At 40.7% G+C, this 24,538-nt stretch overlaps 1 protein-coding gene across 1 annotated transcript in view; it reads right to left on the bottom strand.

The window, feature by feature from the left end:
- Nucleotides 1-24,538, bottom strand: part of CDS1 (CDP-diacylglycerol synthase 1) — a 38,135-nt gene that overhangs the window by 4,678 nt on the left and 8,919 nt on the right. The window contains exons 3-12 of the mRNA XM_008641338.2: nt 16,418-16,545; nt 13,306-13,402; nt 10,019-10,116; nt 9,581-9,720; nt 8,031-8,089; nt 5,637-5,719; nt 4,073-4,160; nt 2,957-3,025; nt 1,863-2,015; nt 1,144-1,263 (exon numbers count right to left, since the gene is read on the bottom strand). Of these exons, the coding sequence (XP_008639560.1) occupies nt 1,144-1,263; nt 1,863-2,015; nt 2,957-3,025; nt 4,073-4,160; nt 5,637-5,719; nt 8,031-8,089; nt 9,581-9,720; nt 10,019-10,116; nt 13,306-13,402; nt 16,418-16,545 (1,035 nt within the window). The remainder of the gene's footprint in view (nt 1-1,143; nt 1,264-1,862; nt 2,016-2,956; nt 3,026-4,072; nt 4,161-5,636; nt 5,720-8,030; nt 8,090-9,580; nt 9,721-10,018; nt 10,117-13,305; nt 13,403-16,417; nt 16,546-24,538) is intronic.

Here is a 24,538-nt window from a genome sequence, read left to right as displayed (position 1 = left end):
TCAGTGACGTGGGGTGACTGCCAGCAAATTAAACTAGTCCTGCCCAGTGCTGGGCAGGCATGGAGTGTTTAACCTAACCAACACACTGCCTTCAGCAGCACCTCCACAATATCCTTGACTTCCCGACAGTCCTTTGGTCATCACTTTGGGGCCCAGAAGTTTTAAAAAGAATCTACTTTTTAATATTCTAATCTAAGAATAAGTGCTGCTTTTCAGCAGCATTTTTTTCATCCCACATTCCTTCTTCACACAGTCTCTTGCTACCTGGCCATACAGGTACAAGAGTGCTGTGGCCAGCAAGCTGCTGGGCAAGCTGCTGGGACCAGCATGAGAAAGAGGGGTCAGTACAAGCACATGTACAGGAATTCAGCACAAACAGAGAGGTTTACACGTTTCTGTGCAAAGCACATGCAGCTCGGTGGACATACGGAATAACAACATAGACAACAACAAGCAACAGGATAAGAATTACAGCAGTCCTACCAAGACATAAAGAAGGTTGGGAGAAAATTTGGGGCTGCCCTCTTGCCACATTCCTCCTGCCATTTAATACCAGCCAGGGACAACACTGACACGAGCGACAGTGCTCACCTTGCAATAAACAGAGGGTAGCAGATCACATAATTTGCCAATACACACTGCTGTTACAAGGCAGCACTGTACTGGCAAAGCCAAACATCTCATGCATTGGTGAGCCTGACACACCTGGCTCTGCTGGTGACACAAATACCACTGGTAAAAACCAGTCAGCCACAATCTGAAGGGTAAATCACTGTCAGCGCTTCTACAGATTGCCTTTCATGTCAACTATAATATCTCACATTTTGCTTGTCTAAACCACTTCTGCAACATGACTTGGAAGAGTAATTATTGACCAAACTACACATTATTCTTAGGTTTCCAGCACTGACGTCACATGCTGACTGTGCAAGTTTGAAGAATAACACACACACACACACACACATCTGATAAAACAAAGTCCTGCTTCTGATGCTAAATACCAGCTCAAACATCATCACAACTTAGTAGAAACTCCAGCTACTACAATGAATGATTTAGAAAAACCCTAAACCCTGCCCCACCAATTTATCTAATCCAAAGAGAAAACCAAAATGAAACCACCTTACAGGACTCATTACACACCTTGATTTTGAAAGCTCTCTTAAATCCACTGGCAAAGAATCCTCCAAATGGCCCAATTAATGAGGCAAATGTTGACAGTGCAAAGCTGTGCATCTGAAATGGGTACATATTCACTGTTTCCTACAAGAAAAATAATTAACACTGTGTTTAAAAATGTTTAATGGTAGGCATTTTAAGCTTACATATTTTAAAGGGTCAGAGATTACATTTCATGGAACTGCTGCTGGTAGTTCTTTTTCACTCGGTGTGGAAGTAGTGGCACTAACATACAGGATGCTATGTGATGAAGACAGTAAAACTCCAATCCTAACAGCAGTTACATGCTAGCTGAAAAGAGAATGAAATTCTACAGGCTTACTTCAGCTTGCCACTAATTCGGGCCATAACAAGCCTTTGTCCACTTCCCACAAAAATATTTCAAAGGTTTTTCTTCAAAAATAGGTCTGCAAAATGCCTAAGTGGCATCCATTTCCAGCACAAAGAGAACACAGGCCACGAGAACACAGGCATGTTCCCTCGGGTCACTCCAACCGTGCATTTCCATCCTGCTTCGGTGACCACATCCCCCATACGAGTTATGGAGAGGCTCATGGCATTGATCCAGTTCTTACTCTTCCAGCCTTACCAGCATTCAGATACCCTTCTAAAATGGTTTGGAAACCCATTTAAGCTGGGAAGCATGATTTCAATTTTAACCAAAGCCTGGGTTTTTTCCTTACCCATCCCAACACAGCCTGAAGCAATGGTGGCACAGAGTACTTCTTCATTTGAAAGAGCTCAGAAGGTTCACATTCTGTCACAAATCTGTTGGTTTCACTGTTGTATTCCACAGGGCAGACAAAGTACTGATGTTGAGCCAAAAAATAGGAAAACTGAAAAGCAAAACAAGAACTCCTGAATTAGACATTTGTTGTTTCACTCAAAAATCATGGCTTAATAAATGGCTTTATCACCACAAACTCAGGGTAATAAAAATCTTTCTAGTAAGAGACACAGAATGGAGAAAAATTGACCTGTTTAAACTAGAGGATGCCTCAACAAGGCAGATGTTCAATGAGCTTAGTGATGATCTCCCAAATTGTTTTCCTTTTCCTATCTCTCAGAATTGTATCTACTGGACGTTTCTGCCTTATAAAACCCAAAAATGTCATCCACTCATAATTTTTTGCAGTTCACTTGTCCATTAAAACTTGAATATCTCTTCTACTAAGTTTGGCTCTTATGAGTTCTGCTGACCTTGGTGACAAATTACTTGTCACAACAGCTACTTATGCTGGTATTATCACCTGTGCATATCATTAGAATAAATTGCTTTCCAGGAGAAATGTCATTACAAACCATGTAACATGAAAGTACTACTTCACAAAGCATAAATAATGCTATTGATAAACTTCAGTTTCAAAATAGGGATGCAACTAACAGATAAAACTATTCCAGATACTGTAACAGCAATGGCAAAAAATGGGCAATATTATCTATTCAGGAGAGGTTAAAACCTTGCCTATCCTTTCCAGCTAGTTACGAATTGGCAGAATTCCCTAGCCAAAAACCACCCTAACTCTTAGGCTTTCAGCAGTTTGAGATAACCAAAGTTATCAGCAATTTTATTTCAAGTAAAAATACGAAGACTGAATCTATACAAGGAAATTCCCATCCCAGGAAGTGTTCAAGACCAGGTTAGATGGGCTCTGAGCAACCTGGGGTAGTGGGAGGTGTTCCTGTCCATGGCAGGGGGACTGTAATGAGGTGATCTTTAAGGTCCTTTCCAAACACAACCATTCTATGGTTCTATGAGTGTACTGTGGTTACTTACAATAAATCCAAATACAACAGTGGAAAAGAAGCCTCCAATGAACCCTTCCCAGGTCTTCTTTGGAGACAGCTGGGCACAAAAGAGATAGTGTTAGTCCATTAGTTACATCACTGCACCTCTTTTACTCTATTTCTTGATCTTGTTTGTGCAAATTAAGCTCCTACTTGGTTTTTTAAAGGTTTGTGTGAAATACTGAATGTCAGCAGCTGCAGCTACTGAACATGATAAATAGAAGGACCTGTCCCAGGCAAGGTAGCAAAAAGCCACATTTTTGTCGGTGCCACTGGGCAGTTTGAGGGAAAGGAGAGCTCCCATCCCATCTGCTTCTGCTGATTGGAGCCTGCTGCTGGCCGGATCTGACCCAGATTAAGCAGCTGAACTCCTTTCAAGCAGAAGACTGGGAAATCTGCATGAGCACACCTCAGCTCTGTTGCAGAGCTCTGCAAGCAAGTGCTCATTTAGATAGTGCCAGAAACCTGGGTGTGACACAACCACTGCTGGGGATGCTCCTCAGGAGACACCAGCTTCCTGCAGACAGGCTGGATAACCAATACATAACTAGATAGCTAGAGAGACCAGTGTGCCAAGCTGTTTTCTTCACCAAATTCTATCAGATTTTCAATTTAAGGGCAGTTTAATATCAGAACCAACTAAATCTCCAAAAGTTAACATGGCAACATCATGAAATAATTCACAGCTTTGTGTGGGGTCTTGCATATCCTACCAGAATAGGAAGATAAAAGCTTGAGACCTTCTCAGTCAACAAGACTGAATGAGGAGCAGGTATGTATGACCCAGTGGCTTATTTCAAATTAAAGTTTCTGTGCAGTAAGCATGCAGCTAAACCTGCACCTGAAATCCCAAAAGAATGCAGTTATAAATGATGATGCAATAGGCTCAAACTGTATTATCCTGTAATGCCAGTATCACATTCACATTAATCCCAGTTTCCCATATACAAGTTTTCAGGAACAGGATAGTCAGCTTAAGCTTTTTTAGCAAAGATGTGAATCATGCAGTACAGGGTATTTTTTTCCATTAACATGTTTTTGAACAAGTAACAAAATTGCTATAAATTGTAAAAGCTTGTTAGTGAGGAAGTGCCTAAGCACCTACCTTAATTAATGGAGTTCTGCCAAAGAAGAATCCAAAAATATAAGCGGCAATGTCATTGCAGATAACACTTGAAATTGGAACCAGAAACCTAGAGAAAGACATTAAAAGTTTCACAGAGAAAAACTGCCTGAACCTAAACACAGGACAAAAATTGAAAGAGCAGAATTTCTTTCTGGGAAATTTTTCTGCAGTATTTGGAAGGAATTATGTTTCATAATGTGTTCACCTTGTTCCCCCATGAGCACCACATTTAGCTACACTGGTTTTAGTCTTCAGCCAAACAAGATCATTACAGATTCATGTTAGTTCAAGTTAAAGTGTTATTTTGGTGCATGAGCTTAAAATATGAACAGGCTGGCTTTTTCCTATAAGGCTTAAAGACTGGTACCACAGGTAAGAAGAAATCAACAGATATAAACATGTTAATGTTTTTGGTAGTATCAAAACAAGCAAATTACTTGAAAAGTTTAAATGACAGCTAAATCTAAAAAAGGAGTTTTCCTTTTATTTTTTTCCCCCTCTTGTCAGTTCGGAGCAGCTTTTTAAGTGTTCTTTGCATGCAGACCCCATCTGAAGTTGTTATTCAAGCCTGTTAAGCTCTCTTTTTTTTTTTTTCTCTCCATTTCAAAGTACAGATGTATTAATAAGCTAAAAGTCAGATTTTTTGATCATCTGCCAAATTGTCTAGCAAGAGTAGCAATAAGAAATAATAGGCTAGCAAAGCAACTAGGTTCAGTTTTTGACACATGAATATAATCACTACAAAAAGAATTTGTATACAGAAACTTTGTCAAAGGCTTTGGGCTTTCTTTCTAAGCATGCCTTGTCTGCAATCATCTCCCCAGATGTACATATATCAGGAAGAGGAGAACATACAGCACTATGTCCTTGGAAGAACACAAACCATCTTCCATGTGCTTCTTCCTTCTTTCCTGACTTGAAATTTACCCTGTCCCTGAAGAAGTGAGGGGTAGGAAAACACACCCACTCTCTGAGGAGAGGCTTTAAGTAATCAAATTTAACTTCACTGCCAAAATTTAATGTATCACTGGAAATGGGGCACAAAGATTGCCCAACAATAATCAAGATTAAAACTCTTAAAATATTTTAAGCACTCTGAATTTATTTGAACAGGGAAGGGTGCAGGGAATGTGGCCAGATTGGGGATTTCAAATTAAATGGTCCAACTTCTATAGCTCTGAGCAACCCAAAGCTCCCAAGTAATTGCAAAAGAATCGCTGGATATTCATCCATTCAGCAAAATGCTGTGGAAACTATTTGACCTAGCACGCAATCAATTCTATTCCTTGCAAGTAAATGAAGTGGTTGTTCAAAACTGTCAAACTTGTGTCTGTCAATCTAGATAGAGGTTTCTGCTTCCTCTCCTATATGCTTTACCTCATCACTCCCAATTCCTCCAATTCCCCTTCCAACTAGACATTAACACTCCTTTAATTTGTACTGCTTTAACTGTTGTCACGATTATTCCCTAACTAGATTTTTGCAAAAGAACCAACCTTTCAATGCAATAGAGGTACAAATCAGTTTGTTACTGTCCCCTTACCAGATCATGCCTTCAAAGAGATTTTGGATGACAAGATGAGATTGAGTTACAGTGATCAGCAAAGTGACATGAGTCCATGCGAACTGTTAACAATGCAACAACACAACAGTTAGTGAAAACACCGACCCGTACACCTCCATAAATCCTGGCTACAGGAGCTGCTGCTACATGAGCTGCTGAAGAGCTGCTGAGGAGCTCCCTGGGAAGATCAGTTCTAGTGATAATGCAAGAGATGTGTGCATGCAGTATATCACAGGTGAGCTGGCTTTCTGAAGCAAGTTCCGAAACTTCAGCAGGTTTCTCCATCACTTACCTCCACCCAGAATTTTTTAACAGTTTAACACCTGATTTAGTAAGACATACATCTCCAGCATGAAAGCAGCAAAGAAGTTTAAGCAATGTGATATTCTGTATATACATACAACAGACATGTTAGAACTGTAACAATAAAATGGCAATGAACTACTCATGAAAGAGTCATGTTACACAGATGTGGATCTCTCTCATAACAGAATACTCTTATGAAACATGAAAATTCTGAGGATTAGCAAAATTAAAGTGTTTGTTTTTAAGGGCATGGTCATTTAAACAACCATTTAGTTCAGTACTACTGTATGTACTTGATGTTTAATCTGTAGAGCCAGTGTACAATAAAGTGGTTTCCAAACAGGTTACCAGTAAAGATTCTGCAGTAGATTTTATTTTCCAAACACCTTTAAATCAAGAACTGGTAGTTTTCTCATGATACAACAAATTTAGGCACTCTAAATTTCTGGGCCATTTAACACCCAAAATGTCCTACTTCTTAATTCTCTTACCACATGTGTTTTCCTATTGCAGCCAGACTCAGACAACTTGAGAAGGCTGAGGGGGGGAGGGGTACAAGAAATGACTATTTCTGAAAATATTAATTGCTGGTTAATTAAAGCAGCTCTGCAGCAAAATTTTTAGTATTTGTATACTGACATTGGAACACCCCCTAAAACCAAATGCCTACTCTATTAGACTCACAGAACAGTTTGGTTGGAAAGGTCCCTCACCACAGGCAGGGACACCTTCCACTATACCAGATTGATCAGGGCCCTATCCAGCCTGGCTTTGGACACTTCCAGGGATGGGATAGACTGTCCTTTTCTTCCTAAACACTGTGTTGCCACACAGTAGATATATGGCTTCCCTCTGTTTTGTTGCAATTCCTGGGTAGTCACATTTTAATGTTTTCTGGGCAGACACCAAGTCACGTGACTGACACTACACATTTTCACCTTCTTTCCAGAATAGGAAAAAGGTAAAAAGAACATGGCAAGTTAATACATTTACATTGTGCCAATCTGAAGATGAGGAGGTGTTTTTACAGATTAGAAGATAAAAGATTATCCCTCTAGAAAAGCTGCATCTCACTGTCAGGCAAGTTCTCCTACAAACAGGGTGCATTATTTTGAGTAAAAGATTTTTTTTACATGCTTATACAAGGCTCAGTTAAGTCCTGCTCTAGAACTGGGGATCCTCAATGGTAAAGTGTTACCTAAAGTAGTGGAGAAACAGAGGGGTTAACTGCATTCCCAGAGCTTTAGGAAATCTTTAAAGTTGTGCAATGCCCTGATTGCTCAAGTTCTCTCAAGACAGGAGCTGTACTGCATTGCTGTTTCACTGTGATTTCTGATCATTCCTATATAGGAGTGGGAGGTGGGGCACTGTCAGTGGGGTGTTTTGGGTCTGTTTTGGGTGTTTTGTTTGCTTTGGTTTGAACCTGTAATGTTACAAAATTAGTTTTCAATGTATAAGATACACATAAGAAAAAGGTTCGTGTTGTTGCTTAGCTACTATGCTGATTATTAGGGGGACAAATATGAGAGATGAGAATGCTGCTTCTTTTAACACATCAATGATCTATTGAGACACTGCAGAGCAGAAGACCAGAACAGCTGTGAAGTGTCACAGAATAAATATTCCACACAGGGGTTAAGATCAAGTTCCCTTCATGGTAGGTACTTCAGTGGGGCCTCTAGAAAACAACACTTGAGTCACAACAACCACTTTCCACACAATGCTGAACTGTTCAGCTTCAGACCTGGCAGGGAGATGCATCCCCCTCCTCTAGCAAGCTCTTTCATATCAGCCTATCACTAAGGGAAACATATCATGTTGGACGTGTGCAAGGCCTCACCAAGGACACCTTGTACTGACTGAAAGGCCACATCCTGGGATAGAATAATAATAATAATAATCTGCAAGGTGAACAGATACAGTCCAACACCACTTGATTTCATGTTACTCTCAATTTAAGCACATTTTTCACACCCCTCTTCTGAACTATTTTATGAACATATGGACATGACTGTTTCTAGTGACATTCATAATGTGAATGGCCACAGCAAAGTGGGTAATACACACCATGTAAAACTGCAGACGATAATGTTTCTTCACTAAACTCAAAACAAACATGCAGAATCCTGTAAAACAAAGCAAGTGCAGTTTGTACCATCTTATATTCAATGACACTGTGATATACCAGTAATTCTCTTCCATTGAAGCAGTTTTAATCCCTTTGCTGCCAGAAGCATTGAATTATATGCAGTTAAGTGTACATATAGAATTATTCTCATACAAGATTATGATTTAGTTAACACAGGTTTAGCTAACATCAGTAAAGAACATCCATCTCACATACAGGGTCCCATTGTGGACATCTATTTTTAGTAAAGGAGATCATGACTTTTAAAAACCACTCAAAAGCCAGGTGAACAAACTGGTCTTGAATTACTAACAGAAATAAATGAAAGGAAAAGACCAGCTTGCCCCTTTCCCCCAGGCAGGCATATGGCTGCATGCAATGCAAGTGGGAAGCACAGGTGTTGGAGAATTCAGCTGACCAAAAAGAACTTTCGGGGGGATTAATACAGCGCCTTCTCTCCCAGGACAACTTCCTGAGCCAGTGGAGGTCAGAGGCCCTCAAAAGACCCTGAATTCTCGTGATAGCCCCTAAGTGACCCCATAATCCCAATGTCAAGGGGCTCTGCTATGCTCTGCCTCCTCCTTTTGCTCATGCCTGGCTTGTCTCATCTCTCCCCTCACCAGGTCACAAGGCATTATTTAAGTTAGTTTCCTCAAGCCAAAGCCGCTGAAAAAGGTCAAGTTCCGCAAAGCTGGTTTCAAGTTTGTGATCTAAGCACTGAGCAGAATTTTTCTTTGGTTTAAGAAAAAAACCCCAACAATAGACAAACTGACAGTTCATCACAAAGATCAGGTTTCTCAGTACACTTTACAAGTATTTGTAGCATAGCAGACCCCTGTCCCTTAAGCCAATCTGAGTATTCAGCTGATTTACTTTTATGCTAAACTGCATTGCTGAAAAAACATATTTACATGTTCACAAAGCAATACCCCACAAGAGAGCCAGCTTGTGTTTCTTCTTCCTAGAGAAGAGGCTTTTAAAATTTTTTTCTTTGGACAGGGAGGAAATCTACCCATGAGGCAAGTATCTGAATATCTTGCAGACAAAATTAAGACTCAGGCACTTTGACTAATCAGTTTAAAAATATATTAGTAAATCCTATTACTGGAGCCCTAGGAGAACACTTGCACAATAAAGAATCAATCCAGCACAGCAATTACACATAGAAGTCATTACTACAGCCTGCCAAAATAGCACCAGATCTTCAGCAATCAAAATTAATGCTTGCCAACCTCTTTTGAGCACTATTATCTTAACTGTCTCAAGATCATCTGCTTGTTTAGGCTGCTTTCTTCTTCTCAGTGAATGCAAAATTTGTACTCATCTTTTCACGGGAAAAATGTAACTGCAAACACCTCATTTCCTCAAGCATTAAGAGGAAAAAGAAACTGAAAGTGCATAAAGATGAGGAGCAATTATATATATCTTTTTAATTAAATAAGCAAATGCAGCACAAAGTTCTTCCATTTTTGTGACTTCCTGCACTTACCTGTTAAATAGAGTGCAAAAGATATAAACCTGTGGTAACGAATGAGGAATTGCAGCTGTTCTCTTCTTTGCACAAATGTAGCGAAGTAATCAGCTACAGTCTCTCCATAAAAGAAGTAGTTCACACACAGCAAAAAGTACCTGCAATATGCAACAGCTAACAGTTATTTTAATAAGACAATATATACTAAATGCAAGTCTTAAAAACAAAACAAACAAGGATTTATTTATAACAAGGAAAAAAACCAAGTAATGAAAGGCCAACTGACTTGTCCAAGTTCACAGGTGGAACACAACCACAGAATTCTGTATTTGAGACAGGTGTGAAGTTTTATGTCTGCACATGACCCACAAAGCTGTCATTACACCACAACAGGAGAGGAAGAAGATGATTTAAGTTTCACATCCCAGCTTCTTGATGTTCTGGCTTGCTACTCACCAGCTGAGGGATCGAAACCATGGTAAATCATACGAGTGGTAGACTCTGTAACCAATAGTAATGATTTCATGGTAACACTTCACTTGGATGCTTAAGACCTAAAGTAAGAGAAATAAGGAACTTTGTAAATATGCTGCAGTTGTTTCTTACAGGCAGTAAGGAGCACTGCAGCCTGCATTAAGGGGGCGATATTATTCTGAAGTCAAATTCCACTCAGAAAACAGCTTCAAAGCAAATCCAAGGAAAACTAAGCTCTGTTTAAAACCTAAAAAAAAACTCCAAACCACTGTACATAAAGAAAAAAAACCCCACACTGGGCTGGCTTCAAAAATATACTCATGAAACAAGGGAAAGCTCCTGACCTTTCTGCATTAAAACAGTTTGACAGCAGCAGGTCAGAAGTGCTTCCTGTAAAGAAAGCTCTCCTATTTCTTTTGGCTAAGTTTTATCTTTACATTTAATTCAAGAAATATTTTCCAGGCCCAATGCAAAAAACTAGCTGTGCAACACAGCTTAGACACCCAGGTCTTCCACTTGCAAGCATCTCATTAAGGGCAATTAGCATTTATGATTAGAGGCAAAGCTCGTCTAACCCAGGTCTGAATGCCGCATCCTCCCAGGCCTTCATTTTGTTTTGCTGACCTCACTGCTTCCCTGCATTGCTGGCCCAAGTCTGGCAGTATGTCCTCATGCCTTTGGGCTTCAGAAGACTCTGCCACTTCTGTCCAATCTGAGTCTCCAAGCAGATCACCCTACCCAGACATATGGAATTGCCAAACCCAGGCCATGGGTAATCCCATGCAGGAGCAAGAACCTGCCCACGCTCCTGGTGCACATCAGCACACAAGGCTTTGCAGCATCCTCTTACCACCTGCATTCATCAATACATTTCATCTTGTTCAATGTGTGAACACAGATTAAACAGTCTTACACCACCCCAACGAGTTAATTTTGAAGCTTCCCTACCTTGTGCTCTTTCTTCTGCTTGGCCTATCCTATAAAACTTAAATGCTACAAGGAAGAGCAACATTGCAGGATTGCACCCTGCAGTGGGAAAGGGCACCGGGGTCCAAGCCATGGAAGCCTGTTACCTGAGTAGCCAGCAAATTTAGAACATACTTTCCAACTCTTTAGGGCAGTCTCAGGTCTTGTCCTCCAAACCTCACTGGATTACTCTTCCTACAAGTCTCTGGGCATTTTCAGTCCCAGTACTGAGATTCAGTTTTATCATCACAACTGTTATTTAAATATAAGCTATTTTATTCCAGCGAAATGAAATAATTCATGAACCAGACCATTTTTTCCCTCCATTCTCCTTTTTACATGGTCTCAAATATCAATTTCATTAACAGCTCATCATATTAGAAGACAGACTTTTTGCTTTATGGCACAAAAGAAGAACTCTATTACAATTCTATAGTAACTAATTACTTTTTGGTTCATGTCTTAACAGCTTTGCCCATGATTGCAATCCGACTGTATACCATGGATACACAAAATCACCCTGAAAATTGATGAGTTCCTTTTTGTTCATAATCATCATTCTCAAATGTAAGAGACTACTAAAGGAAGGATTGCGGGGGGGAAAAAAAATCTCTTTACAGCAACCTGCACTTTAAAAGGGCTTTTTTTGTTGTTTCTTCACACACAAAAAAGAAAATCCTCCATGAATAAGACAATGAATTAGTAGTTTGTTATGTCATTCATCTGAAAGCAGGAAATATAAACCAGACTAAATCAGCTGTAGAAACTGCAATGCAGACTATAATGCTGGTGAAATAGCATTCCAGTCTCTCAAGACACGCGGTTTTATGACCTTCAGAAGAAGGGGCAGGTGACTCAGAATGACTACAAGGATGTTGTGAGGTTATGCAGGAAGAGAAGGGCCAAAGCCCAATGAGAACTTAATCCAGCTACTGCCATAAAAGACAATAAAAACCACCACTATAAATACATCAGAGGCAAAAGAAGGGCTAAGGAGAAGCTCCATCCTTCGTTGGATGCAGGGGGAAACACAGTGACAAAGAATGAGGAGAAGGCTGAGGTACTTAATGCTTTCTTTGCCTCAGTCTTTAATGGTAAGACCAGTTGTTGAGCTGGGAGACAGGGACAGGGGTTGGTCTCTTTTCCTAAGTAACAAGTAAAAGAAAATGGCCTCAATTTAGATGGGAGGGGAGGTTTAGATTGGATATTAAGAAAAATTTCTTCACCAAAAGGGCTGTCAAGCTTTGGAAGATGCTGTCCAGGGCAGTGGTTGAGTCACCATCCCTGCAGATATTTAAAGGACGTGTAGACGTGGGACTGGGGGACATGGTTTAGTGGTGGACTTGGCAATGCTGGGTTAACAGTTCAACTCAATGATTTTAAAAGTCTTTCCCAACCTAAATATTTCCAGGAATATCAATCCAAAAATTGTCTCACAGGAGGCCAAGAAGGAAGTAAATTCACATTTTGGCAGTTAAACAAACTTAGAGTCAAAAATTGAAACAGTTACCTAGACGGACCAATTTCAGCCCATTAAAGGCTACATTCCTGCCTGTTCCTTGCCATGACTGGGAAGGATAGTTAAACCACCATTCCATAAAAATACCAGCAATTAAAATGATGCAAAGAAGCAGTAAAGGCTGACATGCTATGCAGCATGTATGAAGAATATTATAACTATTGTTTTCCTCATCAGTATTGCACTTCATGACCTAAAAATGCACTTTGCCTGTACCTTAGAAAGGGATCTAGCTCCAACCTACAGATAAATGCAAGGCCACAACGAAGCCCCATAGAGAAATACGGAATTAAAGGAGCATGTCTGAGGAAAGCCTTTCAGTGCCGGTTGCAGACCGACCAGGGCTGCCTGCTTTCCTTAGCGTCAAAATTGCACCTGTCTCTTATTTTTTTATTTTAGATTTTTGCTGTCTGGAGTTTTTCTTGGGTTGGTTTTAGTCTGATTTCTGTTTGTTTGCTTTTTAAAACAAACCTCAATGTGCAACAGTAGGTCATACAAACTAGTCAATGAAATGGATGATAGTAGTTAAGTAAGGCAACAGTGATTCAACTTCTTGGGGTTACTTTAACTCCTAAAAAAAAAAAAAAGTAATTACAGTATATAAAAAGTTCTTCATCTACAAGGTCCAGTTGTGAATCTGTCAAGCGTTTTTCAAAAGTATTTACATTTACAGAAATAAAAGACAATTGCTCTGAATTGTCTGTGCAGTTTCCTTCCAGCTTGGCATGATGAATGAAGAGATCAAGTAACTCTTGCACAGAAGAACGCATTTAAATAAACTTACCAGAAGCATCAGCATAAATGATCCCAGATATATAATCAGAAAAAACCCGGAAATCATAGCGAGGGAGAGAATTCCACGAATCCACCAATTTTTCCATCTATTAAAAAAAAAAAATAAAAAGCAAGCAGTTATAAATGAAAATAAATTCCACTTCCTCTGCTAACTAGAGACTAAACCATATTAGAAACAGTGGGAATAGCAGAATTTTTTGTGTTTAATCAAATGCATAGCAAGAAACACAGACTCAAGCAACTGTCCAACTAAACAAGATGCATAGTAAAATAAAATGGAAGTTAGACACCTTTCTTCTTCCCCTGTGCTGCCTCAACCCTGCCAAGTGTCATTTGCAATGAATTGGTACAACCCCCACATTGAAGCTGCTGTGAAGATACACCACAACCCTCAAAAAGCATCACATAAGCTGCAAGACTGATGGGGGCCCAGCCATGAAAAGGCTGGCATATGAAAGAAAGGCTGCCAGGTAAAAAGCAAATTATTCTTTGAGGAGTAATGGCCACACAACAAAACCTCCAAACAAGTGATCACCAATTCTCTACAGCAGTAAAGTAGCTCTTTGCCCAGTAGAGGGTTATCTATTGAAAGCAGTCCTGTGCTCTTGTGAGCACTGGAATCAGGACAGGAGAATATGTAACAATGGGGATTGGTGGGTCAAACTAGCTGTACTCTTTTGTCCTTGTAGACCTTTGCAGCTGCTATTGGCTACCTAAGGAAAACGGAATAAAAATTTCTGTTACCACAGAATCATAGAATCATTTAAGTTGATCTAAGATCATCGAGTCCAACCATTAACCCAGCACTGCCAAGTCCACCACTAAATCATGGCCCTGACTGCCACATCTACACATCTTTTAAATACCTCCGTGGATGGTGACTGCACCAGTTCCCCAGGCAGTTTGTTCCAATGCTTGACCTTTTTCCTAAGTTAAACCACTCCAGAGGTTTAATTCCAAACCTTTTTCCTAAATTAAGTTTTCGTAACATCCAACCTAAATGTCCTTTGGCACAATTTGAGGTCGTTTCCTCTCAATGTCCACTGAAGCAACTAATCACAAGTCACTGCTAAACACAAAGCTCCCTACTATAAGCCTCAAGACATTCTTTCTAATGTTTTGCTTTCCATCAGTCTTGTGTTTCATTGCTTCATCAGGAGATACACCTGATTCACTGTTAGTTTTGAATCAGACTCCAGTTCTAATATAAATTTCAACTGCAGTAATTTGATTTTCAAGGATTTGACTCATTGACAGGTTAATGGCAGCTACAGCCACTAATTGGATTTGCCTTAAGTATCAGAACAGAGGCAGAAGAGGCTTTATCACAACATGTTTTATGTTCCTCTGTGATGTGGGTACACACAGAGCAGCTTGGCCCTAGTGGCAAATCCATAGTGAGCAAGCCTCCTTCAGAAGAACTCAGTTTCCTTTATGAGTAATGTTAAAATACCACACGGTATCTTGGGGGTGTTGGCAAGCACAGCACCGGAAAGACAGCTTCAGTAGGACAAGAAGCTCCAGAATTTAGGAAGCCACCTGCCAAGTTTATTGTATCCTAACTCTCCGCTAGAAAGTTATAGATACTGTTTCTTTCAGAGGTCAAATACAAAGAGTATCCATATTTCTGAGAGTTACAGTGCAACCCACTCATGTTGCACATGATGACAACAGCTCTGCTGGGACTGCTGGCTACTGAACTGGCAGGTAATTTCAACTCTAGCATTCATAAAGCACCAGGAATTTAATTTTTCACTCAAAGCACCCTTTGTACACCTTTGTGCAAACACTCCAATAAAGAATTTAAAGCATGTGAAACAGGAAAGGTTTCACCTGCACCTCTTAGTTGCAGGCTTTGAGGTATCACCATGCCCTTTGGAACAAGTCTGATTTGGAGACCTAAGACTTCCACATTTAACCCAATGAGAAAACTCTGAAACTAGACACTCCTTACAGTGTGATGGCAATAGAGAATATCATATTCTGCTCACAGCTGGTGCAGTTTAGAAACAGGCTTTTTAAAACCTGAAACATTACATCTGTTTGTAACAGAAATGGACAACAGATTACAAAATGAGCAAGGCAAAAAACTCATTTCACACTGCTATTGGAGATATCTCCTGGAGACCAGTTCTTTTACAAGGATTTGGAAGGTTTTAATTATAGTTCAGATTAGAGATCCTTCCTTTGACTTTGTGAGACCTAAGCTGCATGTGAAACACACGTTGTATTGCACAGGGCATCAGTATATTGCTTGGTTTGTTACATTGAGCATAAGGCATATATGGCACTCATATTCACTTTAGTAGATAGTTTTTTGGTATCTATCACCTAAAAGCTCTTTCATTGCATTAATGAAAAAAACGTAATGCAACTTGCTCGCCCCAAAGGGGTTTGACTGATCAGGTGTTGTAAAGGGACTGCATAAAAAATTATACAAAGAACTTTATCTGACAGCCTTCATGCCTGTGCAGGTCCACACAATTATCTGTCTATCTATACACATATACATCCTCCACATCTGCTGGCCATCAAGCTCCTGGGAGGCTGGAGGTAGAAACCTACGTTTTAAAAGGAACATCAGGAAAAAAAAATAAACAATGCTTTAAAAAATACGACCATATCAGCTATGGTGTATTTAACTGTACAGCAAATTATTTAGAAGTGGAAACGTCAAAAATCTAGCAAACCTCATCTTGAGAATTTACACATCTTTTCATTCATAAACCACTCCCCTCTCAATCTTGGAGGTAGGAAATCAGTTCATTACAACCTCCAGAAATAATCATTCTGTAATTCAAATTTTTTAGCCCATGTTATTGCAATGTTCAGACTCAGTAAATGTTTATGTAAACTATGTTTACTTAGAAAAGCATGTAATGGGTAATTTACAGGTGTATGCAAAAAATATTCCACTGAAGGGACTATCAAAGCATAAATAAATCAATAACATCCAGCAACAATTTTATCCTTGAAATTTTCACATTTACCGTATGAAATTTAAAACTGCAGTACAGTTTGAAAGACTTAAAACTGCAGCATAATCTGTATGAATTTTAGCCACCAGCTGTTAAATTTGAGAGCTCTTTGTTTCACTGTACCTGGCAGACAAGCCTGACAAAGCCCTCTTGAGGATTTCTGGAGTGCTGTCTGTTGGTGGAGGAACATCAGGAATATCTGAATCACTTCTAAGGTCCAACTCACGAAGTCTTTCTTCCAAATCCACTTCCTATCACAACAAGAAAAATAAAACTATCAGAAAACTCAATACAACATGAAAGATTATTAGCTATTGTGTCAGAAAACAGTATTCAGAGCCAAACATTACTTTAGGAACTGATAATACCTGCATTACCTTCTAAAAGACATCAACGGTGTACTAGTGAAACTGTAGGTGATGTAGGAGGTAAGTATATGGCTGTGTTTATAAAAAGGCCTGTACTTGGATGTTGTGACATTACCTGCTGTACTCAAGAAACTTCACATCACTTTTTCAAGGATATACGTTTTCAGACATGCTACAGCTGACACAGAATACTGGAGTTTTCCAGAAATCCCCAAGCCCCTAACACATTCCCTCATCTACATCTCAAACTACCCTTCTGTGGAACAAGGGGAAGGTTTAATGTCACATTAAGAAGAAAAAATGGAAAATGTAATGCATGAACAAACAGTCCCTTTATACAATGAGAAGAGGTTGCTGGGAAAGCTTTATATATGGTGGGGCTTGAACCCTCAGGCTTGAAAGGAGCAATCCAAAACCAAGCTGTGAAGTGACCAAGTGTCTCATGGACACAGTATTACTCAAAATAATTTTCTGTATGACTGCAACACTACGGTTCTTTCTTCAGTATTCGCTGAGGACTGATAGGGAAGACATCATCCAGACAGACTGTGTCTCACCCAAATGCAAAACAGGCACTACATATTTTGGTGACAATGTACAAATTGTCACCAATGCTCAGAGCACGCTGTCAGGACTGTTTTTTCCCCTCAGTTAAAGCCAACACAAAGGGTGATTTCACTAGTTCTGTATGTTGCAAACATCACAGCTCCAGGGAGCTGGAAAGCTGCACTCAGCCCTGGCACAGCAGTAATGCAGAGAGCAATCTCTAGCTCAGCATCTGGCTCTCTTGAGACCTGAACTTCCTCCTGACCTCTCTGACTCGCCTCACCTTCTTACAATCTCAAACAGCTTCCAGCCTGCCCTGCTGCCTCAAGTTCATCAGTTCTTAACAATTCTGGGGACTGTTAAGTAACTGTGTTTTAAAACTTTCTTCTCCACTGCTATATGCTATTTCTCCATCTCTCTCCCTTTCCAGCTTCCTCATCTCAGTTCTTTCTCCTTTATCTATTTCCATCAGTTAGAAACTTCTGCTTTCCTTTCCTACTTTTCCTTAACAATATTATTTTCTCCCCTTGTTCCGAGGATTTTTGTCACATTTTCTAAGCCAGCAGAGGTATATCCTCTCTTTTGCCCCACTACAAGACACCACAGAATTTAGGTGCCTACGCCCCCAGCCATCCCACCCAAGCCCAGGGTGGTTACTCTGTTTATAATCCACGGCCTTTTCCCTGCAGCAGCACTGCGGTGTAACCTCTGTCCCAGTGCCTGGCCTCTGCAAACAACACAAGGCAGAATATAAGGTTTTCCAAAGCTGGTCGCCCAAAACCAAGGGCCAAGCCCACAGCTCGGGGTTGGACAGAGGTGGCTGTGGAGGGGCCAGGGGTCAGGAGCTGACCAGGGTGCTGCAGGCAGCCTCCAACCTCGGACCCTCCCCAAGCTCTCCAGCGACACCAATCCGAGGGAAAACACCATCCTTTCCTCTTAGAAAGTGCTTTTAACCTTTTAGAACCTGGGACAGTGAGCTGGCACTATACACATGCACAAGGCAAGCGGGTACATCCTCCCTTTTTTTTACGTTGGGCCTGGGTTTTTCTCATTCACTTGATGTACCACACACATGCCCAAGATTCAATTCTCGATTTTACACCATTTACTTCGTTCAAAAAGGTTATCAATGCTTCCCCAGTCCTTGAAACCCCACAACTGAATAATTATGAGGCAGACTTTGCCTATAATTAATACAAGTAAAAAGAGCAAATAAGCTATGGTCCAGACTTCAGAAAATCTGCAGAATGCCTGAAAAAGCACATAAACAAAATAGAAAATTACCACGCTCGCAACCCTGCTATTCAGAGGTGTTTCTCACAGTGTTGTACCATAGCCTAGGAAATTAACTATAGATGCAACTGGGGGGATCACAGCTCTCTCTCAAAGCTATATTCCAACTCCTGTGACCTGCTCTGGAGTGCAGCAAGCTGTCTGTACAGCCCTAGGAGACACTACTCACTGTGCAGATGACAGGCAGTAATCCTGGCCCTAAGACCATGACTTAGCGCCTTTAATATTAATCCCTGCTTGCAAACGGCGGCGATGTTCTCTCTTTTGAGCACACAGAACTAAGAATATCCCCAAACTTTTAAATTCCATTTTGATATTGCAGAAAACAATTGTGTTTAAACAATTAAAAAAAAAATCATACTTAGTTTTGTCCTTCTGATCTTTAACACAACACTATCGCTTATAAGTACCTCATTATAAGCAATATTTTAAATTTGCTACTTCTAACATCTGAATTCACAAGAGCACATCTTTTTTCAGAAGAAGGCATCTGTGTTTATCTGATGTGATTTTCAGTAGCTCATGGAAGTTTGGCTGGTGCAACCTGCAAGTTGCATAGAACCTGGTGCAATTTTTTCACCTTACCTTGCCACAATAAACAGTGGGAATCAACACCTCAACTATCTTCAACTTCCCTGTGTAACATACCTCAAAAATTACCATGAATACTTTATTTTCCAGCTAACCGCTATCACAGCCACAACAATTTCCTGAATAAGGCATTTAATTTGTAAAGTCAGGAGTGAAAGAGGACATTGCTCACTAAAAGCTAGTTAATTGTCTTCTGCATCATTAAGTGCTTAGAACCCCATCACTGGGGGACAAGACTTTCTTGCTAATCATTTTCTAAATTATTTTACGTGATTGATTACAAACATTCCAGTTTATAGCCACAAATAACAATAATCATTACGGAAGGAAACACTAAGTTAATCACTATAAAAGCACTCAAAAAAAAAAAAATTCAAGAGCCTTGCTACTGCAGCTTGACCTTGTAGAAGCAGTTTTGGAGTTCAGCACAAACCCAAGCAGTCCTTCCTTCTCCTGCTCTTCAGATTTGAGATATGGCCAAGCTTAGTACACAGTAACATCAAGGACCTGTGAAGGTCCATGGGAAATGCCATGGGTTTCATAATGTGAGCAGGTATTTACCAGGTTTTCAAAGGTTAATTGAAACCAGCACAGGTTGTACTAAGTGCCTAGGGAACCTTTCAAATCCAACTTCAAAAGAAGTGTTTTATCCAAGGTGTTTGGACTTTTTTCCTAGAGTTTTCAAACTGCAGGTGATGGAATCTTTTATACACAAAGTGTGCCACTCCTGCCTGCTTGATTCACACCCAAAGTGTCTGTAACAGGTAGACAGTTTAAGTTTGGTATTCTCAAAAGACAAGACTTTCACCCCTATGCTAAGTCTTCTGTACGAGACCACAAATACTTGGCCATACAAAGGGGGAAACTCAAGAGCCTGAGCCTCCATACCAAGAATTCAGAACATGTGACATCTTGCCATAAATTAAGCTTCCATGTGGATTTCTGCTCGCTGGCTATTTTGCAACAGCTCACAGAATACAGCCATATGTCATGGAGGAAAAAATAGACATCTCCATCTTTCATCATCTAAAAGGCCACACACTTCTGAATTGCTGTTTTGTACCACACACCCTCCACTACAATTAATACGTGCCAAGTGAACCACGCACCAGAATTATTCTGGTTACAAAGCCACTTGCAATGTTCCTCTTGTACGGCATTTTTCCAGGACACCATAAGGAACTCCTGAGTGGACAGCAAATATGTTCTTCTTTGAGAATGTAGTATCTCCATGAAGAGCAACTGAGAAAATGAAGACACTGTCCAACAATTTATGTGAAAAAGTTAACAAGCAAAAGAATTTCGTTATTGTCATTTTATAAGTCTAAGTGATACTCAAAGTAAGTTTTCTCCTCCATCTTTGATCTTTCTGCAGTCTCTCTCACAAGTTCCATAGTGAAGTCAACAGTTCAGTTAGAACACATTGTAGAGCATTTAATTAGGTGTACCTTGATACCTTCCTCTGAAGCCAAGATATCAAAGTATCAAAAGATCCTGAATAATGAAACCTTTTTTTTCCAAACTATTAAAGCCTGACACATGTAGAAACACAGGCAAGAGACCTGTACATACAGAATCAAAAACTGGAACCTACAGACCCTTTGCTCTCTGCATTAGTACTAATTCACCACCATTTCCAAGAAAATGGGGTTTTGGAGATAGTCTTCCCTTGTTATTATTACCCTGCTTGTAACAGAAAGGATAGAGGTCAGACTTCTCTGTGAAAATTAAACTGATCCCTTTTCAGGGTACTCCAGGAGAAGTAAGCCCAGTGAAGTAACTAAGTGATCCATGACAGACAAACAGATCCACCATAGGCTATACCGCAATTTGGAATTTCATTTGTCTCCCAGCAGGTTTGTGAGGTTTTGGACATCAAAGATCCAAGTGCCAAACTGAGCTTCACAGGTCTGAGCAACTTATCTGGCAATTGATTCCCTGGAAGGGCTGTCCCATGGAACAGAAACAGCTTTTTCAATACAGCAAGAGAAACAGCATTCAGTGATTCCAAGCCTGTTGTAGTTACAAATAATTAACAGCCAGAAATGCAGTATGATCACACTTACTCCCCCCTGTCCTACTCTGGCAACTCTGTACAGTACAAAGAGGAATAACTCTGTGATTACTCCCAGAATACACTAATTTTTTGGAAGCATTTGAAAGCACTGTCTCTTGCTTTTTAGTAAAGAATGGAAACAATTGAAAATTTAAAAGGAGCATGAACACATGCAGATCAGCCTGTAAATCTTTAATTGATTTATACATATTAAGTATCTGAATGCCAAGTCATTCCTCTTTCTCCCAATGCTCACAGAGTATTTACGATGGCACTCTGACCAGAAATTCTTAGGAAAAGAGCACCCAGGGCAAGCAGCAGGAAGAAAGAAAGTGACAACCAAAAAATCACTCCTGGATGCTACAGGACGACACAAAGAAAAAACAAACTTGTGAAATTGCAGGGCCCTGTAGGGCAAAGGCATATTCACAGCAATTTTGCAAAATGTCACCAGCTCAACAAGCAAGTGAACAATTGGGAACACAAAGACTTGCAGAGCTTAGGAACTTCAAGAAGCTTCACAAAAGGTATATCATATTCCTTCATACAAAACCAAGGAATTTTACTTTCCTTTGAAATTATATCAGTGTAGAAACAGCTACCAGTTGTTCCCAATTAGTGATAAAAAGGCACGCAAACGAGGAAAAAAAACCCAACAGCTTCACTTAAATTCAGTAGGAAATGAGCATCTATGGACACAGTAAGTGTAACATGAAAAGTACCAGATAGCACACTGAAAACAGGGCTCGAAGTAGAATACAGAAAAACCTTCAGACATATTTAGTGTTTCTGGAGTTCTTCAACAAACAGAGAGGGATTCTTGGGAAAAAAAAAGGTTCATATTGCCTTTGTATATCTGGAAGGCTTGGTTTGGGCGAACAAGAGCAGAAGCACATACCATCCAAAGAAACAAGATTTCTCCTTCATTACAAGTGAGGAAGAGGGTGATGTTTCTGAGCTGCATAGTAGAAAGCAGTGCAAACCCACTTAATCATGGCTATCCTGAGTAGTTATCAACCAAAGAACCAGTTTTGAGTCCAAATACAGGATTACCACACCAAATAGGTCATTTCTAAATAGCCAGAGGACAATACAAGTATCCACTTGTTGTAAAGGCCAGGCAAGAGATAGAGCAGAGTGATAACCATCTAGGAAGCTGTATAATGTGACACCTGTGAATCTTGATGAGCAGATGCTGCTCATCAAATCACCTACAGCAGACATTACCTGTGTGCTCATATTCAGAACAGAGTCCCAAACTGTGACCTACTGATTGAAACCTCAGTACAAAATACCGGTCTACCTCTACAGTTACCAATGGCACTAAAGGCAGTTTAATATGTAAAATTATCATTACTGTCACTTGCAAGCCACCAGTGACAGGGTCAACGGTGCTAGGCACACTGCAGATAGGTTGAACAACTCAAGTGGGAACACAGAGGATCCCACAAATAATCTGTGAGAAAGTATCTGGTGCAGTGGAAAAGGCTTTCCTTATCTGTTGTTCAAGTGAACACAAATGTATGCACACTGAAATCCATCTCCTGTAACCAGCATCCTGGCTGCATACACAGCACCAGCCTCCTGTCTGCTCAACACCATCCAAAACGGGATCAAACACTAGGCTGTGGAGCAGCTAGAGTAAAACCACAGGAGGCCTATAGGTAAGAACAGCATTTTCCTCTCCGAAAAATCACACAGGTAAACCAAGAGTAACATTAGCAAGTTTTAGGGGCACCCTTTGGAGGTCTGGGAAGCAGAGGCTTTGAACGGTGACAATTCTTTGAAGGCAGCTCACTGCACACCTCAGAAATAAACTTCCCCTGCAAAATAAAGCAAACCAGAGTATCTCCACAGAAAAACAGCTTTTGGACCACACGGTAACAAGAAATTACGTTTAAAAGTTAATTCTCATCTACAGACAAATACTCTGCACAGCTATAGTCTAAACACTACCTTATGTGATCACAGCCCTCAATGCAGTACAGCACTACAAATTTGCAAGTTCATTGGCTTTGAGTTAAAGCAACCAAAGCACAGAACAAAATGTATTGAGTTTCACTTTCCAGTTACTTGCCACAATGCCTAAGGCAGACTACACACTCTGCAACATCGACATCCATGCAAGTTTAAGCAGTTACTGATTCAAGTAAACACACACGTATTGCTACCTCAATTTAGCAAACAGAAAGCTTTTTTAAAAAACTTTAATTCCAGTTACCCAAATGGGACATTCTCTTTCATTTTATTCAGACAATTAGCAACTGTGATGTGCTTAGCTTTTGTAGAGATAAGCCTTAACGCCACAGCAAACAAAAGAACAGCACTGTGGCTGTTTTGCCACTGTAATGAACTTGATGCATAGACTTAGTATGTTGAAAACCTCTTGCCTTTGCAGAAATGTCATACTGTAAGTCCTTTCCAGGCCAGAGGTGAATGCCTATCACTTAACAGGCCATAAAGCAGAAAGAGTTGCTGCGGAAATGCTGACACAGCCTTTAAATGGAGCAGATCACTGTTCCGAGTTAGTTTTCATGCTACTGGACTGGCCCAACCACACTGAAGCATGCTCTTTGCCTGGTCCGGTCTCCCAGTTTCGTCTGGGACAGAGTTAATTTTCTTCCTAGTAGCTGCTACAGTGCTGTGTTTTGGATTTAGCAGGAGAATAATGTTGATAACACACCGATGTGTTGGCTTTGCTGAGCAGCGCTTAGCCCAAGTCAAGGACTTTTCTGCTTCCCGTGCTCTGCCCAGCGAGGAGGTACACAAGAAGCCAGGAAGGAGCGTGGCCAGAGCAGCTGATCTGAACTGGCCAAAGGCTCTGCTGGGGGGTATTGGCTGACAAAGCCTGACTGCTGCTCGTTGTTGGGCAGGTGGTGGTGGTGAAGCAATTGTATTTTGCACCACTTGAACTTCCTTGGGTTTTATACGCCTTTTTGTCATCTCCCTTTTTATTAATATTACTATTTTATTTCAATTATTAAGCTGTTCTTAACCAACGGGTTTTACTTTTTTTTCTGACTCTCCTCCCCACCCCACCGGGCGGGGGAGAGTGAGGGGTGTGAGGGAGTGGCAGGGTGGTGCTCAGCAGCCGGCTGGGGTTACAGCACGCCATCAGATCCCTCGTCAAGAGGTGAGCTACGACACACAGCTACGGCGCTGAGCTTTCGCTGCCGGCCCGGAGAGAGCCCGGCCGCTCCCATTTCGGTCTCGCCACGGGGGAATGGCAGTGGGGTAAAGCACGCGTGGGCCCACACGCGTGAAACCCCTAACTTGGCACCTGGCCTTCTCCCCACTCCCGCCACCCGAGAGAGCGGCCGCGTTACAGCCCGGGAGGGTCGCTGATGCCGGGGCCGGGGGCACAGTGCGGAGCCCCACGCGCGGCGCGCT

The sequence above is a fragment of the Corvus brachyrhynchos genome, unplaced genomic scaffold (assembly GCF_000691975.1).
Source record: "Corvus brachyrhynchos isolate BGI_N302 unplaced genomic scaffold, ASM69197v1 scaffold229, whole genome shotgun sequence".
In the NCBI taxonomy this organism is placed as follows: Eukaryota; Metazoa; Chordata; class Aves; order Passeriformes; family Corvidae; genus Corvus; species Corvus brachyrhynchos.
The sequence above is the reverse complement of the archived record's forward strand: the minus strand, read 5'-3'. Positions and strand labels throughout refer to the sequence as shown.